The following is a 20815-nucleotide window of genomic DNA, read 5'->3' as shown; positions in this document are numbered from 1 at the left end:
GCACTCCAAACAAATTTACACGGGAAACCGAGAGGCGAATTCCAAATGGCCGAGATCGCAGGACTTGTTCTTGGAGCTGTGCCCCTAGTCATAGCTGCCCTGGAACACTATCAAGACATTGTCGGTCCCATGGTAGCATTCGTGCGCTGGAAAGGGGAACTTTCGCATATAATTCGGCGCTAGACTCAGAATGCGCAATATACGACCAGAATATGCGCATTCTTCTGGCCCGAACCGTGGACAAGGAGCGACTAGAACATATGATCAGTGACCCTCAAAATGTGCTTTGGGGTTTGGAAGACGTTGCTTGGGAAATGAAAAACGAGCTTGGGCGGGCATATGATCCTTGCATGCGGCTCATAAAAGATATTGGGGTTAAGCTGGAAACTGTTGCTGCCAATCTTAATATCGAAGGCTCTGAAAAGGTTCGTAGACCACATGGAGAAGCCCTGCACTTGGCTAATGTGTCCTTGGAAGATCCAAAAAGCCGGATTGGAAGCTGTCGTGTCCGCAAACCCTCCTCTGGCTATTACTTCAGGCTTTCGCCGTGAGTTCTATTTCCGAAAACGAGTGGATTTTACTATGAAGCAGCGATCCATCAACAAGACCCTGACGGAAATGGAGGAAAGCAACGAAAAATTACGCAGCCTACTTGAAGGGGCAGACAGCGTTAACTCTACCCAAGATGACGAGGACCTGTTTCAAAAGACACGTACGCGGTCTGTAGCACCTCTGTCGAGCATACGAGCGAATGCTTTTAGGGTTCATGGCGGCCTTCACAAACGATGGTGTGCCGACCACGATTGTCATCAAGCTGGGTTACTTCTCGAGCAGCGGCTACATCGGCGAAGGAGAGGTGCAAAGCAAAGCCAACTGAGGGACATGGGGACGTCAGAACGCTTCGGGATTTCTCTTTGGAGGTTCTCCGAGGCATCTTGGCTTGACGCAGAATTTTGTGTAGAGGGCGAGGATTCTGCAGCCCCTAGGTACGAAAAATTGCCCCATAACAGGTGTACTCTTTGTCTCGCGGCTAACAGTATTCCAGAAAAGTTGATATCCCTAAAGTGAGGATTGCTATCGCAGGAGTTCAAACAGATCCAAATCCAGTGGCGAAACCTCTGGAAGTTGCACAAGAGGTCAACAACATATGTATCACGATCCAGCACGCCGTTCACCCACAAGTTGGGTTCAAGATAGATCCAGCGGGAATTCTTAGGGGCTTATATGAGGTACAGACCCGACCTTGCTGTATCGCTAGTGGCTTTGTCACCCTGGACGGGCTTCTCCCCGAGATTAAGCGAAGAGAATATGCTGTGACGGACTTTTACTGTCTCGTAGTAACTCTAGTTTCTACCGTGCTGCAACTTGGTGATACTCCGTGGCTCGAACAAATTTGGAGTAGACAGAATATTGTCTTTCTACGGCTCCAGGACGATGATCATTCGGCGGTGGACATGAAGCACCCATACCCTGGCATGCCAGTATAATAGAGGTGATATCTTAGTTTAATCAACCCATGAGATATCTCAGAGCGACTGATTATGCAAACTCAGATGCCTCGGCACCGAGCCACGATACTTACACGCCGCCGCAAAACCAACGAAACATGCTCGCTCTTGCCATCATGCTGCTGGAACTCAACTTCGGCACACCAATCGAGAGCCTCCGACACCAAGATGATCTGGGTCCGGACGGACAACCAAACATGTGCACAGATCTTCTCACGGCGCAGAGATGGTTTAACGCAAAAGCGCTTAAAGGGCAGCTGTCGCACGGGTTCAAAAGTGCCATCAAATATTGCCTCCAATGCTACCTCGACCCAGACGCCTCCTTCGACAACGTCGAGTTTGTCCAGTCCATCGAGGAGCAGGTGTTGAAGCCTCTCGAGTGGGAGATGCAGCAGTTGGTTTACGGGAAGTCTTTATAAGTTGGAGGAACAAAGGTACTAATGCTTGCGCGCGGTAATTCGGCGAAGAACCAAGTTTAGCAGACTCTAAATTCGAGCATAAAGCGTCAGCGGTGTAGACGACGGACGAGGAAGGATGGCGACCTATGGTTGATTACTTTGTACCTGATGAGCACCTCGCCCGGTGATGAGAAATCTGAAGAAGCGAGGAAAAAGACGGAGAAACCATTTGAGATCCGGCAACAAAAGGAGCCAAGAGATCCAGAAGCATCCTCACACGCACTTGATGTCACACACTATGGCAATTGACGCCCAATGTTCCTCGCCGGCCGGCCTCGAAACTCGGCCCTCAAGTGCGTAGACAGTAGTAATTCGGTAGTTATCGAAGCGGTCCAAGTCGTTCATCCTAGCTTTGTCCGTTCGGTGAACAATGTTGATCTATGATCAAGAGGTTATCGTTTCATTCATATGCATACCCAGTCTTTCAAACGGGATTGACACCCTCAGAGCATGTTATACGACCGCTCGGGGACCAACAAGTACATCATCGACCACACCGCAAGACACCAAAGACACGCACAAGGTAATCGTTGGAGTTGTTGCTATCTAGCTATACAGCAAATTTCAAAGCCGAGATCGCAAACTATCCAAGTTCGCCCGGCATCGTGGCGCTCACGTATCAAAGATGGCACGAAAATACTTTTCCAGACGGATCTACCCAGCACCCCAACTGCACAACCCCCCAATAAAATAACCAACTGCCATTCAGTCGTACAGTTCAGTATCCCAATCCGGTCAAACACCCATTATCCCAACAGGGCGAATCTATAATGGATGCCCCTCTTCTTCTGCTACCTCCAGGATTAGATCCGCGAAAAAAGATGAAATTGCGCCATCTGAACACCATGCCATGTCAAATCAAGACTCCTTAAACGCCCATGACACATGTCAACGTATATGGTTGATATCTAGCCTCAACTCCCAAACTCGCTGCGTCATCTTCATCAAGACAAATAGAAAATCAGATCGAGGAAAAGATGTGATACGAGACGTTTGGGGCTTATGGCCAACCGTTCTGCATACGATCATTGTCTTCGTGGATACGAAAACCAACCCCATCATCGGCGCCGGGGACCTGCCAGCCACGCTGAGTGCTGGGATACTCGGATGGCTGGCTACTGACGTCGGATTGGGCGTCGTCGTCGCCGCCTGCAGGGGAGAAGAGCGGGTCGATATTCTCCCCGTCTGAGATGTGGTCTTGGTCTTCGATACCGGGCCAAGGTTCATCCTCAGGCTGCATCTGACGTGCATGCGATGAGTCACCCTCTCGCATGGTGACGAGGTGAGTCACTTCAACACTATACTCGCTTCCCTCCTCGTCATAAGGATTGGTGCTCCCGTACTCCGGGCCATGATTTTCGTCATCCTGCCCGTCGTCTTCCGTGTTTGACTCGTCTACCACACCGCCAGAACCACGTGGACGTGACTCCGTTAGCGGTGCATTGCTGTATGGGGTCGCGTAATACAGCGGCGTGATTCCACGGCCCGGTTGGTGACGCTCGTCGGCAGGTATCATTCCAGGTGCTGGGCTTGGTGATATGGTCCACCGCGGGGTGTTGCGGGGCCGGCTGGGTGAACGGGTACGTCGTCGTTTGTAGGCCGTGGACATGTTAGGAGGGCTGGTGCGAATCTGGGCAGCAATCTTCTGCTGCCCGAAGGATGATACCCGCCGCTTAATCTGCGCTGGAGAGAAATGCGCGGGGACTGAAGGTGGCATTGAGGTAGTGCGGATGTATGCCGGCTTTGGACCCTTCCGCTCCCTCATCGACGTTTGCGCACGAGTCATCATTGGGCTAGACGATCGCATAGAGGACTGCATCGTAAGGTGGTGGACAGAAGGAGAGGCTGACACGCGCTGCCTGGCTTGCCGAATGCTCAACGACGACTGGGTACTGGGTGCTTCATCTAATTGATCGTTCCATGCCCAGTAGTCCTCGCGAGCGTCCGCTTCGGGTACCTCCTGTGCTATTTGAGAGTCAGGATAAAATCGGCTCATCTCTCGGAGACGTTGCCAAGTCCAACCGTATTCAAATGAATGCATGTCCTGCAGGTACGCTTCCGGCTGCGTGATGAAGAGGCGTGGCAGGGAGCACCGCATGATGATGGAGTGGAGGAACGACACATCCCAAAGGGCAGGCGTTACCATCTCCGCTGGCGTCAAGAACCGGAGGCGGGAGTCCTTATGGATTTTGCGAAGAGGCACCCAAGGTTGTTGAAGACCCAAGAAGCGCTCAGCTTTGCCGTCAAAGCTACGCCGGCGTGAAGACGATGTCGCCGCATTCGAGAACTCGGCGAAGGTGGTGGAAAACGCAGCATGCATCGCAGCTTGTACGCTTCTTGCATTAGAGCCCTTGATAGAAACGGTGCGAACGAGGCCACGGCTTCTCAATCGCTGCTCAAGGAGACTTCGTGGACCAAAAGCCTTTGCCATCAGCCACTCATGGTCGTGTCCGGGGTCAGCCCATTCTGCGCAGAACGGCGATTGTGCTCTCAGGGTCGCGGAGCTGTTCGTATTAGGCATCTGAGTCCATTCATCCAAATTGGAGTGGACATCGACTTTGAAATCTTGAAACTCTTGCCAGATCTTTTTAAGCGGGAAAGGCAGAAAGATGACTTCGATTTCCCACGGTTGGGTCATCGACGGTAGCTGCGACTGAAGCTGGAGAAGTTGAGACTGTAATGATTGGATCTGGCTGTAGATCTCATGCGAATGAGCGGCTCGAGTAGTTGTGCTCGTCGCAACAGAGACGACGCTATTGGTCGATTCATCGAGGTTTTGCCGGTCTATGCGGCGGCCTGTGCCGTGGCTGCCATTATCATTCACGAATTTCTCAACCTCCTCCATGCGCACCTCAAGATCAGTAACGCGGAGGTCGGTGCCATCATGCTTCTCATGACACTCTTCATGACCAGCAGCAGAGAAGGAAACGGTCTCCAGCTTTTCCAGGCGGTGCTCATGTCCCTGAACGGTATCCGAAAGATGGCGTAACGTATCGCGCGAAGGCCCTGCGAACAAGGCATCGACTTTCTCCGGGGCTCTCGGGGACTGCGCCCTGGGGGTATCGGCGCCATTGTCACTACGCAGAGCCATTGCGCCTGCATCATCCTTGGTAACCTTGTGGCCCAGTTGGGTAGCAAACGATCCGACATCCTGAGGGTTTTCCTTGTGCGGCGACCGGTAATTGGGAGGAGCAACACCACTAAGTGTTTGGAGACCTTTCCCGGCAAAGGGACGAAGATAGCGGGCCTGACTGGAAGAAGCGGTGGAGCTGGGCTGAGATGGCATTAGGCATTGAGCTGGTATCGGCGGTAACGTGGTATTAATTCCTGACTGGGACTGAATGAAATCACCCCAGCTTAACGTATCCTGTAGGGAAGATTCCGGGCGTTGGCTAGGCAAGTCCGGTGGGCGAGGCCTGGGTTCCTCGGGTTTAGGCACGACAACGGCATCCAGGTTCATAAACTCCACGGTCGGGGCAATTCCGATAGGCAAACGGAAAGACATATCTGGCAGCTGAACCGGGCTGAGTGGCTCCCTGGGCATCCTTGGCTTCTCATTCTCCTGTCCGGCAACGTGGGCAACGAGCGCAGGTGCGGTCGCAGTGGTGGGAGTCTGCGCAGACACGGGCGCTTCGCTCCCGGCGCGCCCATCATCATGGTAGCAGGCGTGATGGGAACACATGCACCAGACGGAATTGTCAGTGCCTAAGTTATCAGCGTATGCTCGTCCTGCGGCGAAACGACTCCAGAAACGTCGGCATCCACACTTGGCTCCGTTGGCACCGGGTGTCAAATCCACGTAGTTGCAGGCTCCTCCAGGAAGAGAGACGGGATTACGATGGACGGCGCCATCATTATAAATGTCGAAGAAAGATGAGCCCGGGAGAGGAGCGTCGAACGGTGGTGCTGCCATTGGCGGCAGTGATATTCATCGGGGAGTTTTGAGGATCGGTGCGACGAAGAAGAGGATGGCGCGGGTTGGGAAAGGGACGGGCTGTTGAGTCGATTGAGTAGGGATATATCGGTCGGCGATGGTGATGTTGAGAGGAAAGCTGATGAAACGGGAGAGGCAGAGAGAAAATCCCTAGGCGGCCCAAACCAGGGCCCTGCTGGGTCGCAATCCGAGAGACCTAGAACATGGCAGCTGCTGCAGTTGTTAGCTCTGTCCTGTGCTGTCCTGTCCGATCCGGCAAGGTATACGGCATGTCCAGGCTGGAAGTCGGCATTCGCAAGCCCACCGGGGGAATCCTCAGGCCCGAAGTAGCAAAGCAAAGGCACCCACCCAACACGGAACAAGATGTATGAGCAGCACCGGAACAAACTTCCAAAGGGTGCGCTCTTTTTATACGCGCGTGCACTCTTCTGAAGATAATGCGCGCGACTCGAATAAAGTTGCAGGCGAACTGTCGGGCGAACGAAATGACTGGCGGAGGGATGAGATGTTGTTGATGAAAGTGAGGCGGCGACGGGATTGGGCGGCAGCACAAGCACGACAGAACCGGGACGGTGGTTGATGGAGGATGGCGGGGGTGAGGGACGGGGGAGAGCAACGACAACGAATGACCGAGAATGAGGGAGGAGCCAAGTCCCCCCAGTATCCGTATGGAGTGCCCAGTATGAATATAACAAATGACACAGAATTGTGGAGAAGGAGAGAGAGAGAGAGACAGAGGAGCAGTCAATGAGTTGCGCAATTGCTGCAGTTTCCCAAGGTGTTGTTATCAGGAAATGCAGGTTAGTAGGAGTGACTCGTAAAGAAGATGCAGGGGTTCCTGATATCCCGAGTTGTATCTTAAGGCCAAAAGAAACACGCACGATACGACAGTGCCAGTAGAACTGCTGGCGGTAGTTTGACGTGGGTTGTACGTAGATAGCTGGACAAGAGCTGCACTGCAATGCAACAAAGTTGAGGCGGCGTGTAGGTAGGTCTGTGTGCCTGGCTGTAGGCATATGCACCATGTGCACCTTTTCTGTACGCGAGGTCGGTGGCCGCCTCCATCCACCTTGCGTTTGTACAGGAATTAATTCTGTGTGGATGGCTTCAGAAGGGAAAGATGGGCTGTTTGGCCAGAAGTGCACCCATGATACCTAGCTACTCAGCTGTTCTTCCCCCGCTGCAGGTGGCAGTTAATGCACCTAAGTCGTCCCCCCATGTTCTAACAACAGCGTTGCGTGCGCATTGGTCGGCGCTTCAGGCGCGCGTTTTCCCTAACCGAGCAGCAAGCAAACAAGCAAGAATAAGAAAAGAGGGAGAGAAAAAAAAAAGGTAGAGCAACCACGACGCGTCGTTCATGGATTAAAGTGTCCAGGTGGTTCGCGGAACCCTGCAAGCCCCATGTTCCTGGACTTAGCGGAGGCATCCTATTGGCCAAAAGCGCCAAACAAGAGCGACTCGGGCCCCTGCGAGTGCCAGGTATTTATGTACCTTTCAGAGTAAAAACTCCAATTCTTCACGCCTTTACCTGTAGAAATCATGGAGATGGCTCTCTTGCAGCTACTTTTCAACCTCACCTCCCATGTTCTGCCTAGCCCCAAACCATGTGTTCCACTTTACACAGGCGGCTGCCCATACGGTAGGACGAGCACTGTGCCGTGTTAGTGGAGGGAGGGGGGTAGAGGGGCATAGGTTGCAAAAAAGCAACGACAAGCCTGCCTATCCATTCCAGAGATAGAAGGCCGGGTCGCTTCCTGGATGCCCGCCCGCCAGGTTGTTGAACCAGGTTACTTGGAAATTCGGGAGGGGGATCGCGAGCGCGGCACGCACTGATTGCGTCTTTTTTTTTTTCTTTCGTCCCAAGGCGAAATTGTGAGCAAAACGGTTCGATGGGGCCACGCAGGCTGACATGTTGATGATGCTGTCCATTCGCAAGCGTGAGGCGTCCGCCCCTACGATCCGCTGAACGCGAGGCGCCCGACATGACTGGACCACAAGCTAGAGTCAACGGTCGGGGATTTGCTGGGCCATGCTGAACCGACGGCTCCAACAAAGCCACCAAAATTTGTGCAGTTTCAAATAGCCCCAAATCCCATGTTTGGTTCAGAAGTGATACCGTGAGCGTGCGTGTGGTGGAGGTTCGCCTTGACTGCTGACTGAAAGTGTCATCTAGTCGACCAAATATGCCATAAGGCAGCCCATTCGGCCGATCTGTTCTGGGAATCGACACGCGCGAGGGATAACGGTGCGCCGATCAAGCTTCGAAACGCTTTCGTAAGACATTGTACATCATCAAACTTCCCTCACCGATACTTGGAATTGCCTTAGGTTTAAAAAGAAGGGTTAAAATCGCTGCACACCAATTCAATGCCAAGTTGCCTGTGTCACACTTCCCGTCCCGTCCTCGGAGTACAAGCTCCACATCTACCGCCGCCTGACCGGTGCATCCGGCCACTGGCACGGAAGGGTGGGCCTTTCCTTTCCCGGTAGGTCAGCTTTCCTATTAAGGCAAGCAGCATATCTTTTTTGATTAATGCATCATCGATTGCGTCTCGGAAGTTTCATCGACTATAATTGCACTAGAGAGCAAAGGTCTTGATCTGAGAAATCCGGTGCTTGAATTGTGACTGCACCAAATGAATTGGACGTTTATGTATTCTTTGATACCCAGGAGCTCCAAATAGCTACGTCGGTATGATGATATGTAAATGCTTTATCCAGAAACCCGAACCCCCCGAAAACTTTCGCAAAAAATTCAAAGATGATCCTTGACTCCCGCTAAACCGAATAATATACATCTAGTGTAAAACAACCGCATACGCACACCGTCCCGAGCTGGTAACCACATGGTATTAGAGTAGTGATACTGCTTTGCTGTTTATTTTGCTTGTGGCTGGTTAAACCTCGCCCCAGCTACCCATGGGGCCTGCCGAAGCAATGACTGATCCCGTTCCGATAGATCCTCCAATATCCCAATAGTGCCGTGATGACACACTGCTGCGTCTCGCAGATCGTCGTGTGCTTTGGCTAGCACAGCTGGAAGCGTGCCGCATGGCTGCTGGACTCGATGGCGTCGTCGCTTTGAATGTTCTCCGCTCTACCGGTCGCACTCGGGAGACGAGCGGGTGATGCTGACGCACCCGCGCGGCCTTAGCTGCTGTATCTGGCGTGCTAGTGGTGGCAAGGTGGGAGGTACCAGTTGTGAAAGCGGACGACGGTGTAGACCGTGAACTAAATCGTGACCGCAAATATCTGAAGACGAGATTGACATCCAAGTCTTGCTCCCACTCCTCCTGAGTAAAAGAAGCAGGCATAGGTGTTGAGTCATCTCGGATTACGGGCACAGGAGCGTCCGGCTGATTCCTGGCAGCGGAGATGTCGATGGGACGTGCGTGTTGAACAATTGTTGGTTTAAATTCGGGCATCGCCGTAGACACGTCCTGCACTGTGGGGGCAGTGGGCGTGTCAACAGCCGACTCTGGAATGACTGGTAGACCGGCGTAAGGAATAGGCATTTGTTGCATGCGGGTATAGGTCGAAAAGGCACCTGGATGCTGCGACAGTTGGTTCACCCGCATGCCAAGCTCTTTGGAAACACGCTCAAGGGCCCGCATTTGCCAGGACGAGTCACTGGGAGTCGGGGTAGCTGTGCTGGATAAATCTGTGCTTGCCTTGGGTGTTGTAGACAGGTCATCATCCATGGGAAGGACCTCTCCGAGAAGGATGGAGAGCATCCTTTCGTCTATGCCCAAGTCATCGAGAACTTTCTGTGCAATCCTGGCCAGCAGGCCTCGTTCATCATCCTTGCTGTCATATGACTCATAATGCCAGTCCATGCTGTCAGCATCGTCTTCGTTTCCGATGACACTTAAAGTCGCAACATCTTCAGCCTTCTTCTCCTCTGGTGTCACAGCTGGTCTAACCGACGCCACAGACTGTCGACGCCGCCTCGTTTCCTTGCTGATTTCTTCCAAAAGGATGCGGCTTTGCTCCAAACGCCAAGCCTCGATCCTCTGCATCTTATGCGTCTCTTGCTCTTGCTCGACTTCCATCTCAAGCTGCGCAAGCTCAATACTCTCGCGCCGCCTCCGCACGCGCTTGGGGTTGAATCTCTCGAAAGCATAGATTTGCTCCTGGACTTCAGGACTATCTATCCGGAAGGAGCCTAGGCCATCATGAGCGGGGAGAACGGGGAGATTCTGGGGTATGGCAGCACCCGTTGGCTGGGTATATAAGCTGGGAACTGTCCTAAACTCAGGCAAGTGGCTATCGAGACTGTCGAGCTCGGGGTCATCCTCTACCGACTCCTCGTCGATAGCGCTTGATAGGACGCCAGACTGCCGCGACTCGGTGTCCCTGACGGAGTGTACAAAGGTGTTCAGACTTCCTATGTCACTAAGCCTCGATCGACCGGGGGTAGGTAAGGATTCTTCTTCTTCTTCTTCGCTGAGGTAGGAAGCTGTTGTTGTGTCGTCGGCGGGCTCAAAAAGCACCCAAGAGTGGGCGGCATCGGTGGCGGTTGGGTCTTGAATATGTACCTGGGCAGCGTCTCGCTCGTCCTCGTGCACTGGGCGAACGGCGCGCTGCTGGGACGGCCGCCGCGTAGGTTGTTGAAAGGCCATGGTGAGCCTCTGTTATCAAATTATCAGGTCGGTTGAGGGGGTAGAAACAACCGGAGTTGTGGTGTTTCGTCCGAAAGAGGAAGGGCGTTATCACGATAAAGCACCCCGAGTCGGGGTATCGTAGTGGCGCCTGGATAACGGCGTCCTTGTGTTCGTTAGCGTATATCCGTATGTTGCTCGATAAACGTCTTGTTGTTCGAATCAGGGAACAGGTTCGAGATAGAGATGAGAGGTTCTTCACAGAAGGAGTTGAGAGAAAGGTCAAGAACCAGGCCACACACCAGATATATGTGGCAGCGAACTACTGGGACCAACAGTGACGGGCAAGGAAGAATGCGGGATGAATGATAAGAGTAGGATAAGGGGGAGGGGTGGGTGCTTTTTGGGGGCCAATGCTAAGGAGAGAGGATGACGGACTGGGGCTGTCAATGATTAAGGCGTCACCGACTAAGGCAAGTACATGACAGAAAGTACCTCAACACTTGACCCTTGCAGTTTCCAGTTACCGGAGCTTAGCAACCTGCCAGATTGGTAGGATATTTACTTTTTACTTGAACTGAACCAAGTACATCAATAAATGTAAACACCGCGCGCTGTTACGAATAACCCCGAGAGAGATACGAAGAGAAGTGGGCAGGTAGTTGGCGAACTATGCATGACGGCGGATATCGTCAGCCCCCAGCCCCCAGTAGAAAGGCAAACATGCAATAAATTGGCAGAACCACCAGTGCAGTAGGAAGCGACGTGGGATGAAGATTGGCGAGTGGAAGGGGGAGACTAGGCGGATGAATGTACACGAGTGAGGCCGGGAAAGGGGAATTGGGGGGCGACGCCTGGTGCACTCTTGGGAAGAGTTGGGAATGGATGATGTGCTCGCGTGCGGGATCCAAGGACAACACCAAGAGAACCTTTGGGACAATCATCCATGACTTTTGGGGCCCCTACAGCGGCGGTTGTGAGTGCCACAACACTCACTGCCATCACCCACTGACTTGAGTCCTGACAACCCACACATCCATGAACTGACCTGGGCTGACTGATTTGACTGATGAGGTGCCGATGGCGTTAGGCCCCTCTTACAGGCTGGCTGTCCCACTGGCTACGCTGAGAGTCTGCCACACCATCCCCTTTGAAATGGTTCAGATGTGCCCTGAGCGGAGGGGCACACGAGGAGACTGAGACATGGCGGTAAGACTCTCTCCCTCAAGTAGGATAGAAGCTATGAACTCTGTTTTTGCTTGTTTGTGCCGCTACCTTCGCAAACCTCTTAACTAGCAGAAACTGAACGGATGCGAGAAATTAAACACTCGTACCCTTCCTTATTTCTTGTTTTGGCTGACTACGAATCATTATCCGTATGCGGGTGGGAAACATGTTCCTCCGTTCACTTTTACCCATCCAGTCCAGTCCTTTGGCTGGCACCACTGTTGCAGATTGCTCCGGTAAGTCGGTACCCGTATCCATTCTTTTGCTGCAGACGTCAAGTGACATATCCCGTACGTACATGTACGCATGTCCTGACCTCTAGAGGTTTGGAGAGAACGATAGGCCTTGCTTTCCCCCTTTCAATCCACAACAGGATCATCTGTCCTCGACGTAAACTTCAAGGGGCTGGCGGGTAATCTTGTGGCTATCACTACTGTTCCTTTTTTCTTTTTTCCTTTTTTGCCTGCCAAGTGCAGGCAAGCCCATGCTTGTTTGTGATGTATTTCTGCTTGCCCACCCCCCATTCGCAGACGGGCAGCGCCTGCAGTCTAGGAATCCCATCCCACCCATCCCCATTAGCTTATCACCGAGATCAATGCAGTCGCTCCGAGTCTTCGGCCCCTCTGAAAAGAAAAGGGTAAGAGAATGAAGGTGAAGGGGGGGAAAAAATCATCTCCCCATTCCCACTCTAATGACTCTTGTCCCGCTACTTCTCGGCTTGTTTTGTTCCTCAACCCGACCTTCGGAGCAACCTAGGAGAGTCTTCTCGAGTCTCTCATGAGTCGTGGCAGAAAAGGTACCCAGGTCAAGTCCCTAAAAGACGTTCCAACTCCAAATCCCAGCCCAACGTCTCACACCGAGCACCATCCGAAATCCCGATAACGTCATTCAAGTCACCTGAGATCTCAGTGGGACCTGATCGCCGCCCACCCTTTGGCCTTAGAGGTTGGCTGGCTCTCCGAAAGTCGCTCCCTCTTATCCCTCTCTACCTCCGACTTGCTCACTTCTCGCTGTAGTGTAGTTGGTGTATGTACGTACCTCTACCACATCCCACCAACCATTTCCCCTAGATCTCACTGCTACCATTTTACTGGTCCGCACCATCTGCTCCCATCTCGTGCACCATCTGCGCTGCGCCTACATCACCTCTGACATGGACTACCGGTAAGCCGTCCGAACAAGGAGAGAGGGGGTGAGATTCGGCGGTACATCCGGCTGTTCCTGCACTGGGCATCCGATACACATACGTAGTGAGGTGCTATTATTGTGAGATGCCAGCCTGGCGCGTAGTTTGAAAATAAGCCTATTTGATTTTGAAAGAATTTATTTGTAGCTCTTCCTTCCGGCTGATTCCTTCAGCCGCCACGTTGTGCTTACGAGATCAGGATCACCTCAGCTTCCCGAAGAGCCCGGAAAGATGCGCCAGAGTAAAGGGAACTGATTCAAAAGGTAGGAGAGAAAAATAATTTTTTAACGGTTATTACGTACGATTTGCCTAAAACAGTCTCCATCGCATACATCATCAACCACACCTCATTTCTGACAATCAGATGGGGCCGCTCAAGGACTCATTTTGAGACATCCAGGGCGCAGTCTGGGCAGATGGGGACGTCTGCGTGACCCGGCAAAAAAGGGTGCCCACCGACATGGTGTCATCTATTGCCACGGATGATCTACGGGCCAGACCGTCGGCTGTGATACTGGACTAGTAACGCACGATTCCAGATTGACATCATGTTGGCTTCAGCCTTGGGTATTCTTTTCGTCTGCCTGCATGTCTCAGAGTAAGGGTATCCGTTTGCCTGGTAGGCTCGTCCATTAAGCTTCTTTTTGAAGCCTGCCTACGACCCTAGCAACAAAAGTCCGTAATTTTGTTCCACCCTTTTCCCAGATCCAGATGCAATTCATCAAGCCGTTCGTCAGTAAAGTACAAGACGCATGTTAATCGTGTGTGACGTATGAAATGCCAATGATTGAATTCCTATCTAGAGCCTGCCTCGGCATGACTCTTATGATGATGACATGCAATTCACTTTAGACGCCAGCCTGTAGAACCCCAAATCCCAGAAGAAACACAAACTTTCCCACCTTAAGCCTCGGAGGCAAAGGCATCAGGGAAGCGTCTGATGTTCTCCTCGAGCTTGCCGTGGTTGCTGAGGAACTGAACGTAGGCACCATCGACCTTGACGCGGCCAGCAGCCTTCTTCTCGAGGTACTCCTCGCGACGAAGGGGGGTGAAGCCCCAGTTCTTGGAGATAATGATCTTCTGGCGACCGGGGAACTTGTACTGGGAGCGGCGGAGGGCCTCAAGGGCGGTGGCCTTGTCTATAGAAGCGGTTAATAACGAAGATACCATCACAAATTTGTTGGATGACCTACTGGAGTCACGAGTGCGGACGCTCATGATGATCTGGCCAATGTTGACACGGGCAACAGTGCCGTTGGGCTTACCCCAGGCACCACGCATACCAGTCTGCAGTCTATCGGCACCGGCGCAAGACAACATCTTGTTGATACGGACGACGTGGTAGGGGTGGGCACGGACACGAAGGTGGAAACCTTCCTTGCCGGCAACCTTGACGAGGTACTTGTTGGCGCAAATACGGGCGGCCTCAAGGGCCTCGGAACTCAGCTGCTCATACTCGTTGGAAACGAGGTGAATGCAGAGAGGGAAGTCGTCGACAGTGGCGCGCTTGCGGCCAAGATCGAAGATGCGGATCTTGGGGTCGGGGACACCACGGTTGAACCGAGACTTGGGGTACGGCTGAAGGGGGAGAAAGTTAGCATCACCATTCGCCGTGAAGTCATTCCGAGTCCTGCGACGACGCCGTCATCCAACCGATTCAAATGCGCATCGTATCCATCCAAGTTCGCGATCCCAGTGCATGCCATCTTCGTGATTCCCATCCGCCGTGATATCGTCGCCTTTATCCCAATCTTCCGATGCGCAAAATCGATGTGAAATCTCGGGCGTCGCCGCAGCAAACAAGGGTCTGATCAAATATGCTCACCTTGTTCTTGCAGTACCGGTAGCAACGGGCGGGACGGCGGGCCATTTTGTCGGTATTGATCTCACGGGATCCGTCGAACTGTTATGTGGTTTGGTTAGTGGGATGGGTGTCGACCGACCGAAATCCTGGCTTCGACTCACTTTTGTAGAAGTTGGCGCGATGCCTCAGACAGTATACTTTTGATTTCAAAGCAATCGCTGGGTAAGCAAGTGGTGGCCAACTGCCCCACTCGGGCTCGCTAAAAATCCGGCCCTTTAGGGTTTTACCGCAGAGATGGAAAGTGCCACAGTCTGATTGGCCACTTTCTGCGGAGACTGTTCAAGTAGCCAAAACTCCAAGCTGCAAAAATTACTTTGTGAATTTTCCCTCCGACGACATCGACGACAAACTCTCGCCCAACGCCCAACACCCAATTTACCGGCCAATCCCGCCCAAAATCAATCACAATGGCTCCCAAGAAGTCGAAGAAGGACCAGAACAGCATCAACTCCAAGTTGGCGCTGGTCATGAAGTCCGGTAAGGTCGTTTTGGGCTACAAGTCGACCCTCAAGAGCCTGCGTTCCGGCAAGGCCAAGTACGTTTAACCGTCAACCTTGGATACATGAAAATATCTAACATTGACTCTAGGCTCATCCTCATTGCTGGCAACACTCCCCCTCTCCGCAAGTCTGAGCTTGAGTACTACGCCATGTTGTCCAAGGCCCCCGTTCACCACTTCTCCGGCACCAACGTAAGTAACACCAAGTCAGCTTTCTAGCCGGCAAGCAAGTGCTTCGTCGTGGTATAAATCTTCTATTGCTATCGTCTCAGGACTACGTTCCTATGACAACCCAGCGAAGAAGTCTCTTTCTAGACTTTGGAGGGTGAACAGAGGCTTACATGCTATCTACAGATTGAGCTCGGTACTGCCTGCGGTAAGCTCTTCCGCTGCGGCACCATGGCCATCATCGATGCCGGTGACTCCGACATCCTCAGCGACCAGGTTGCTTAAGAGGATAACTATGTGAATGGGTTGGCTGGGTACGGCGTTGGGGAAATTGGTCAAAGCAAAAAGATAATAACTGCAAATTTCGCAGTTTGGGATTGCGGCTTGGGATATGCCGCTATGATACCTCGGAACTGTCGCAAAAGAACGACTTCATTATGACAAACCAAATAGGCCACTTTGAATCAAAGACAAAACTAGCCTGTTACCCAGCCACTTAGCGATGTTCATCTGGCATTTACCTCTTCAGACTTGTGCGGGCCTAAACTGCTCATTACATGTGACTTGCCCGTTTTACTAAGCTGTTATGGATAGCAACGTATGTTGCTTTCGTCCACGTACCCAAGTTATGTGTAATCAAACAAGGACTTCAAGTTGGCTTGATTCCCAGACTGCCGGTACCGGCGCCGGCGGATTACACTTTGTTGATGGAACAAAGCCATGACCACGAGCAAGGCAAATCAACGAGAGGCTTCCCGTCCCGCTGAACCTGTTCGTCTGCGGATTTGGACCAGGTTAATGGCGGTCAGTCTTGGGCGGCTGGCAGCCGCCGATCATCGAGGAAAGGAAATTGGATATACGTCAAAAGGAGGGCTTCCTTTAGGCTTGTTCAGGAAGGCCGTGTTTGTTCTAGCAATGTGCATTAACAGCAACATGAGGATAATTTCGCTGTTCCCACTGCGTAAGTTCTGGCCGGTCTCGTGCAAATTGTCATCCAATGACTCAAATGGGTACCTTGGTACGAACGACGGGCCGAGCCCACTAACACTGACGGCTCCGCACTCCAGGTTCTTAACATGGAGGAGATAGGGGTGCAGGACCCCTACCATTGCATGTGTCTGCTAAGATGCCGTGGTAGCCCTTAGCAGGCCGCTAACTGCGAGGTACAAGCAGTCTCCCCTACGTCCAAGGGAGAGAAAAGCAAGGTATTCCTGAAGTTTCTTCCACTCAAAGCGGAAGACGCTAGAGGGCAGCCAAAACGGATAGACGACAATGAAGCGAGCAGGACAAACAACATGGCCCCTCAAGGGCTATGCCTGGCTAACTATTGACAGCGAACGAGGGTGACCTTTTGTCACGACTCCCATCCTGCATCTCGATCCGATTCGCTGATGGTGGTTCTTATCGCCTACGTGTTGTGTTGTTATTGTAGGACGCGCGACCCAACACATGACATGACGGACGATATTGTCTGAGCTGTGTATAAACAGTAATGTGCTTCCCGCCAGCCCAGTTCATGTGTGCGGAAACACCGAGTCCAGTAGTTCTGCTGTCTCTCTATTTCTTTCTTCCCTCCTCTCTCCCACTCCTCCATTCATGGGAAATTGCCACAGAGGAAAAAGATTACCATCCCAGTCGTCCGATCTTGACGGAGGGGAAGGAAATCAAATAAAAATAAAAAAAAAAGAGACAAGACGGCGTGTGCGAAGCGTTGGCCACTGTCGGGCACTGGCGTCATCGTCCAGCCTATCGAACCATCCAGCTACGGGCGTGGGACTGAAACAAGAATTTCCCACGGAGTCCCTCGGACGCATCCAACGATAAAGGTCTCAGCAAAGACAAAAGAACTCGATCGGGAAGAGCATAGCGTTGCCTGATTTACGGGTCTGTCTGGTGTTTGGAATGTGCCAAGCTTAGGTTTTCTGGATGACGGTCCCAAGAACTGGTCTGGTTCGTTCTGCAGCAGCGCTCGAGCGACAGAGAGAAAAGCATCGTTCTCGACCTCTGCCTATTCTCCCTCTCCTGGTTGGCCCAGAACCTTAACCCTGGATAGCCTAGCGAATTAGGCCCCCTGAAGCCGCCCCCGAAATATCGGAAATTCACTGGAGACAACACCTGAGGCCTGGACAGTGACTGGACAACCGACACCGACACCGACAAAACTTACCCGACCTGTGGGGTTTTGCTGCTGCGTACCGCCATATGTACCTGACCGGGGCTGAGGCCGTCTGACACGACTTAAGCTTGCACAGCTGCACACCCTCTTTTCTGCACAGCACTCCTATTTGGCACTCAAGTCACTGCGTTGCACAGCACACTTTCGCATTCCGTTCTTTGTAGGACCCCAGCGATCGTCGTCCTGTCCCTCCAACGCCACATGTTCCAAGAATAAGCATTTCCAACATACATGCTGAGATAGCCCGCTTTCTCTGGAACGAAACATCGTCACAGCAGAAACTACCCTGTCCCGCACCGCACCGCAACCGCAAGTCTTCGCCCTTCATCCCTCGACTAAAAAAACGAACCCCCGCCCTCGTTTCCCCAGGTTACCTCCGTTGCGACTCCCACACAACAACCCACCGCCACAACAACGCCCGCCGCGACAACAATGTCCGCTGCCACCGCAAAGAAGCCTCCCGCCGCGGGTGTAGGTCGGGTTTCCTCGACTGATCCCGCCTCGCCTTCTGCGTCTCCTGCGAGAACCCCTTCACGATCCTCTACTCCCACCACTGCCCCAGCTGCACGCAGAGGACCACCTCGCACGACAACGCCAGTGTCTGCTCGCGCTGCCGCCCACGCGAGAAGAGGATCTACAATGAGCAACAGCAATGTCACTATTAGCACCGAGGCCGAGGAGGCCGCAAGGGCCGAGACCGTTGCATTGCTCGACGACCTCAAGGAGCGTCTTTCCAATGCTGAAATCTCCTCTGAGCAGTACAGGAAACAGGCCGAAGTGCTGCAAACGAGACTCGACGATGCACTCAAGGAGTCTGCAAAGTTGGAAGAAAAAGTCCACGAAACCGAGGAGCAAATCGAGACATTGCGTAATGAGAAGAGGGAGACCGCGAGGCAGATGCGCGAGATGGAAACCATCTATGAGGCCGAGAGAAGCTCCATGAACAAGGAGAAGGAAGAAATGTCCAACCGGGAAGAGGAGATGCAGACCATCATCCAGAGACTGAAGGACACCCTGTCTCAGAGAATGAGCGACGAGGAGGGCAGGTCGTCAAGACAATGTAGGTTTCATCATGTCAGACGCTATATGCCTTTTCTTACTAACGTCAACCAGCTGCAGCAACGTCTCCCAATGTTGACAACGGTAGCTTTGCACCGCCTTCATCTCTCAACCGCAGCGACTCTCGGAACAACTCCAAGCTTCTCCTCCAGAAGGACAAGCTCATCGAGTCTTTGCGGCTAGAACTGGCTGAAGCCCAGATTAAGCTAGTTGAGTCTGAGAACCAGGGCGGCGGAAGGCTGCAGGAGGTAGAACGGCTACTGATGGAAGCCCGCATGGCCAATGCCCGTCTCATGGAGGACAATGAGAGCTACCAGCTGCTTCTGCAGGAGAAGACTTTGAACGGTGATTTCTCTAAGAACGACTTCAGCTACATGAATGTTTCTGCCAATCAAGACGCGCTCAATGCGCTCGAAGGTCGCTCTGGTGGCACGAGCTTGGCGGATGAACTGTCTGAGGCATCGGAAGGCGCCGATAACAACGACAATGTCCGCCGCCTCGAGACGGAGTTGAAGTCTATGAAGGATCAGAACAAGGCATTGACTCTCTACATCAACAAGATTATTGAGAGACTGCTTCAGCACCAAGATTTCGAGCACATCCTTGATACGTCGAGCGAGCCTAAGCCTCTCGCCGCCAACACCAACAAAGAGCTCCCGCCCCCGCCGGACAAAGGCGCATCCGGAGCTTCGCTGTTGCAGCGGGCGAAAACCATGGCTGTTGGCCCGAATAAGACTAGGCCTAGGCCCATGTCTTACATGCCTTCAGCTCAGCCAGCCAACTCGGCGCACACCGATCCGGAGACGGCACCTCGCATTCCCATCGGCAACCTGACCCGCTCTTCCAGCACTCGTCGCTCCCGCCCCATGAGTGAACAGTTCACGGGCGTCAACTTGGTTAGCCAGATGTATAAGGGTCCCGATGGCCCCATCTCTCCGCCTTTGGGCTCTCCTCGCACGCCGCGAACCTCACAGACCTTCTTTGGCGGTAACCCCAACGCTGCCGCGCGCGCTCCCAGCGGTCAGCAGGCACCGACGGCGGGCAACTTCCCGGGCATGCGTAGCGAGACATCGAGCTTAAGTGGTGACTCTGGTGAGCTGACCACGCCGCCTTCGCAGTCGCCTCCTCGATCCCACCACGAGAAGCAGACCACATTCGCCGGCAACAAGCCCCGGCCCCTGCGCCTGGTGCAGGAGAACGCCGAGAAGCAGGAGAACAACAAACGATCAAGCTGGATGGGTTGGGCCTCAGGCTGGGGCAAGAAGGACGAGCCTGCCGCGGCCGCGAACAGCGAGGCCATCCCCGAGTAATCGCCCCCACATAATTACGCTGTTATGTTTATGACATTCTCCATTACGCCCTGGCATCGCATTGCATTTTCCCCTTCGCTCACCATTCATCATCTTTCTACTACAGGGCGCAGAATTTGGCATCGTTGGATACAGAAAAAAAGACAGATGGGATACCCTTCTCCTTTTTGAATCCCGCGCGCGGGAACTTGTCTTGGGGTCCTTCACGTGGCACAGCTTAGCTTGGTTTGCCCACGCACACAAGGTCTAATGGCATTGCAATTAGAAGTTGTGCGAGACAAAGATTGGGTTTCGGAGGCGCCGTTTTTTATCATGTCTTCTTTTTCCCTTCCTTCAGAGGTTCTGTTTTGCTTTTCCTTCCACCCTAGTGGTTACACTTCTTTTACTCTCCCAGAACACTATTTCTATCCTTCACTTGTTTCAGAAGAGGAGGGACAGGAAGACCCGTTCATGTGGCTTTTGGATTATGGACTGGACGAAGAAAGACTTATGTTTGCAATGGTTTTTCATGAACAAAACAGTATTTCATATGCTGTAATAACTTGATGGCAGGCGTCTTTGCATAATGTTGGCCTCTGGACCTTGGATCCTGTAGCCAATTGAAATAGGCGCAATGTTGGATAGATACATGAGTAATGCAGAGATGGCTTGATGTTAGTGTTACGTTCTCATTCTCACAAACGGATTTACTTGATAGACCGGACGGTCGGTCTTGGTTTGTCGGTATACTCTAGGGCACGTCTACGCTGTGTTTGTCAACATGTGTCTTGTATACGGAAATATGTTCATAGTGTTCTTGGTACAGATAGAACAGGTACATGGCTG

The 20815-nt window shown here is 52.7% G+C and overlaps 7 protein-coding genes across 7 annotated transcripts; 4 read left to right on the top strand and 3 right to left on the bottom strand.

Moving 5' to 3' along the window:
- Positions 1–212: 212 nt before the first annotated feature.
- CTRU02_200448 (uncharacterized protein) lies at positions 213–877 on the top strand (the record flags this gene model as incomplete). The annotated part of the gene is made up of 3 exons (XM_070203691.1): positions 213–425; positions 478–712; positions 762–877. 3 exons carry the CDS (start codon positions 213–215, stop codon positions 875–877), a joined length of 564 nt encoding a protein of 187 aa, XP_070062273.1.
- A 729-nt stretch (positions 878–1606) lies between these two features.
- On the top strand, positions 1607–1927 carry CTRU02_200447 (uncharacterized protein; the record flags this gene model as incomplete). The annotated part of the gene is made up of 1 exon (XM_036718452.2): positions 1607–1927. One exon carries the CDS (start codon positions 1607–1609, stop codon positions 1925–1927), a length of 321 nt encoding a protein of 106 aa, XP_036589452.2.
- Positions 1928–2966: 1039 nt separating this feature from the next.
- Positions 2967–5879, bottom strand: CTRU02_200446 (uncharacterized protein; the record flags this gene model as incomplete). Its single annotated transcript, XM_036718451.1, has 1 exon — positions 2967–5879. The coding sequence occupies one exon, from the start codon at positions 5877–5879 to the stop codon at positions 2967–2969; it is 2913 nt and encodes a 970-aa protein (XP_036589451.1).
- Positions 5880–8797: 2918 nt separating this feature from the next.
- Positions 8798–10522, bottom strand: CTRU02_200445 (uncharacterized protein; the record flags this gene model as incomplete). Its single annotated transcript, XM_036718450.1, has 1 exon — positions 8798–10522. One exon carries the CDS (start codon positions 10520–10522, stop codon positions 8798–8800), a length of 1725 nt encoding a protein of 574 aa, XP_036589450.1.
- Positions 10523–13817: 3295 nt separating this feature from the next.
- Positions 13818–14784, bottom strand: CTRU02_200444 (60S ribosomal protein uL16; the record flags this gene model as incomplete). The annotated part of the gene is made up of 3 exons (XM_036718449.1): positions 13818–14053; positions 14108–14492; positions 14740–14784. The coding sequence occupies 3 exons, from the start codon at positions 14782–14784 to the stop codon at positions 13818–13820; spliced, it is 666 nt and encodes a 221-aa protein (XP_036589449.1).
- A 401-nt stretch (positions 14785–15185) lies between these two features.
- Positions 15186–15730, top strand: CTRU02_200443 (60S ribosomal protein eL30; the record flags this gene model as incomplete). The annotated part of the gene is made up of 3 exons (XM_036718448.1): positions 15186–15313; positions 15367–15469; positions 15632–15730. The coding sequence occupies 3 exons, from the start codon at positions 15186–15188 to the stop codon at positions 15728–15730; spliced, it is 330 nt and encodes a 109-aa protein (XP_036589448.1).
- A 2323-nt stretch (positions 15731–18053) lies between these two features.
- On the top strand, positions 18054–19990 carry CTRU02_200442 (m serotype; the record flags this gene model as incomplete). The annotated part of the gene is made up of 2 exons (XM_036718447.1): positions 18054–18681; positions 18735–19990. The coding sequence occupies 2 exons, from the start codon at positions 18054–18056 to the stop codon at positions 19988–19990; spliced, it is 1884 nt and encodes a 627-aa protein (XP_036589447.1).
- Positions 19991–20815: the final 825 nt, after the last annotated feature.

The sequence above is a fragment of the Colletotrichum truncatum genome (assembly GCF_014235925.2).
Source record: "Colletotrichum truncatum strain CMES1059 chromosome Unknown Contig_0001, whole genome shotgun sequence".
NCBI classification, from domain to species: domain Eukaryota; kingdom Fungi; phylum Ascomycota; class Sordariomycetes; order Glomerellales; family Glomerellaceae; genus Colletotrichum; species Colletotrichum truncatum.
Note: the sequence above shows the minus strand (reverse complement) of the source record. Positions and strands in the feature narration are given on the sequence as shown.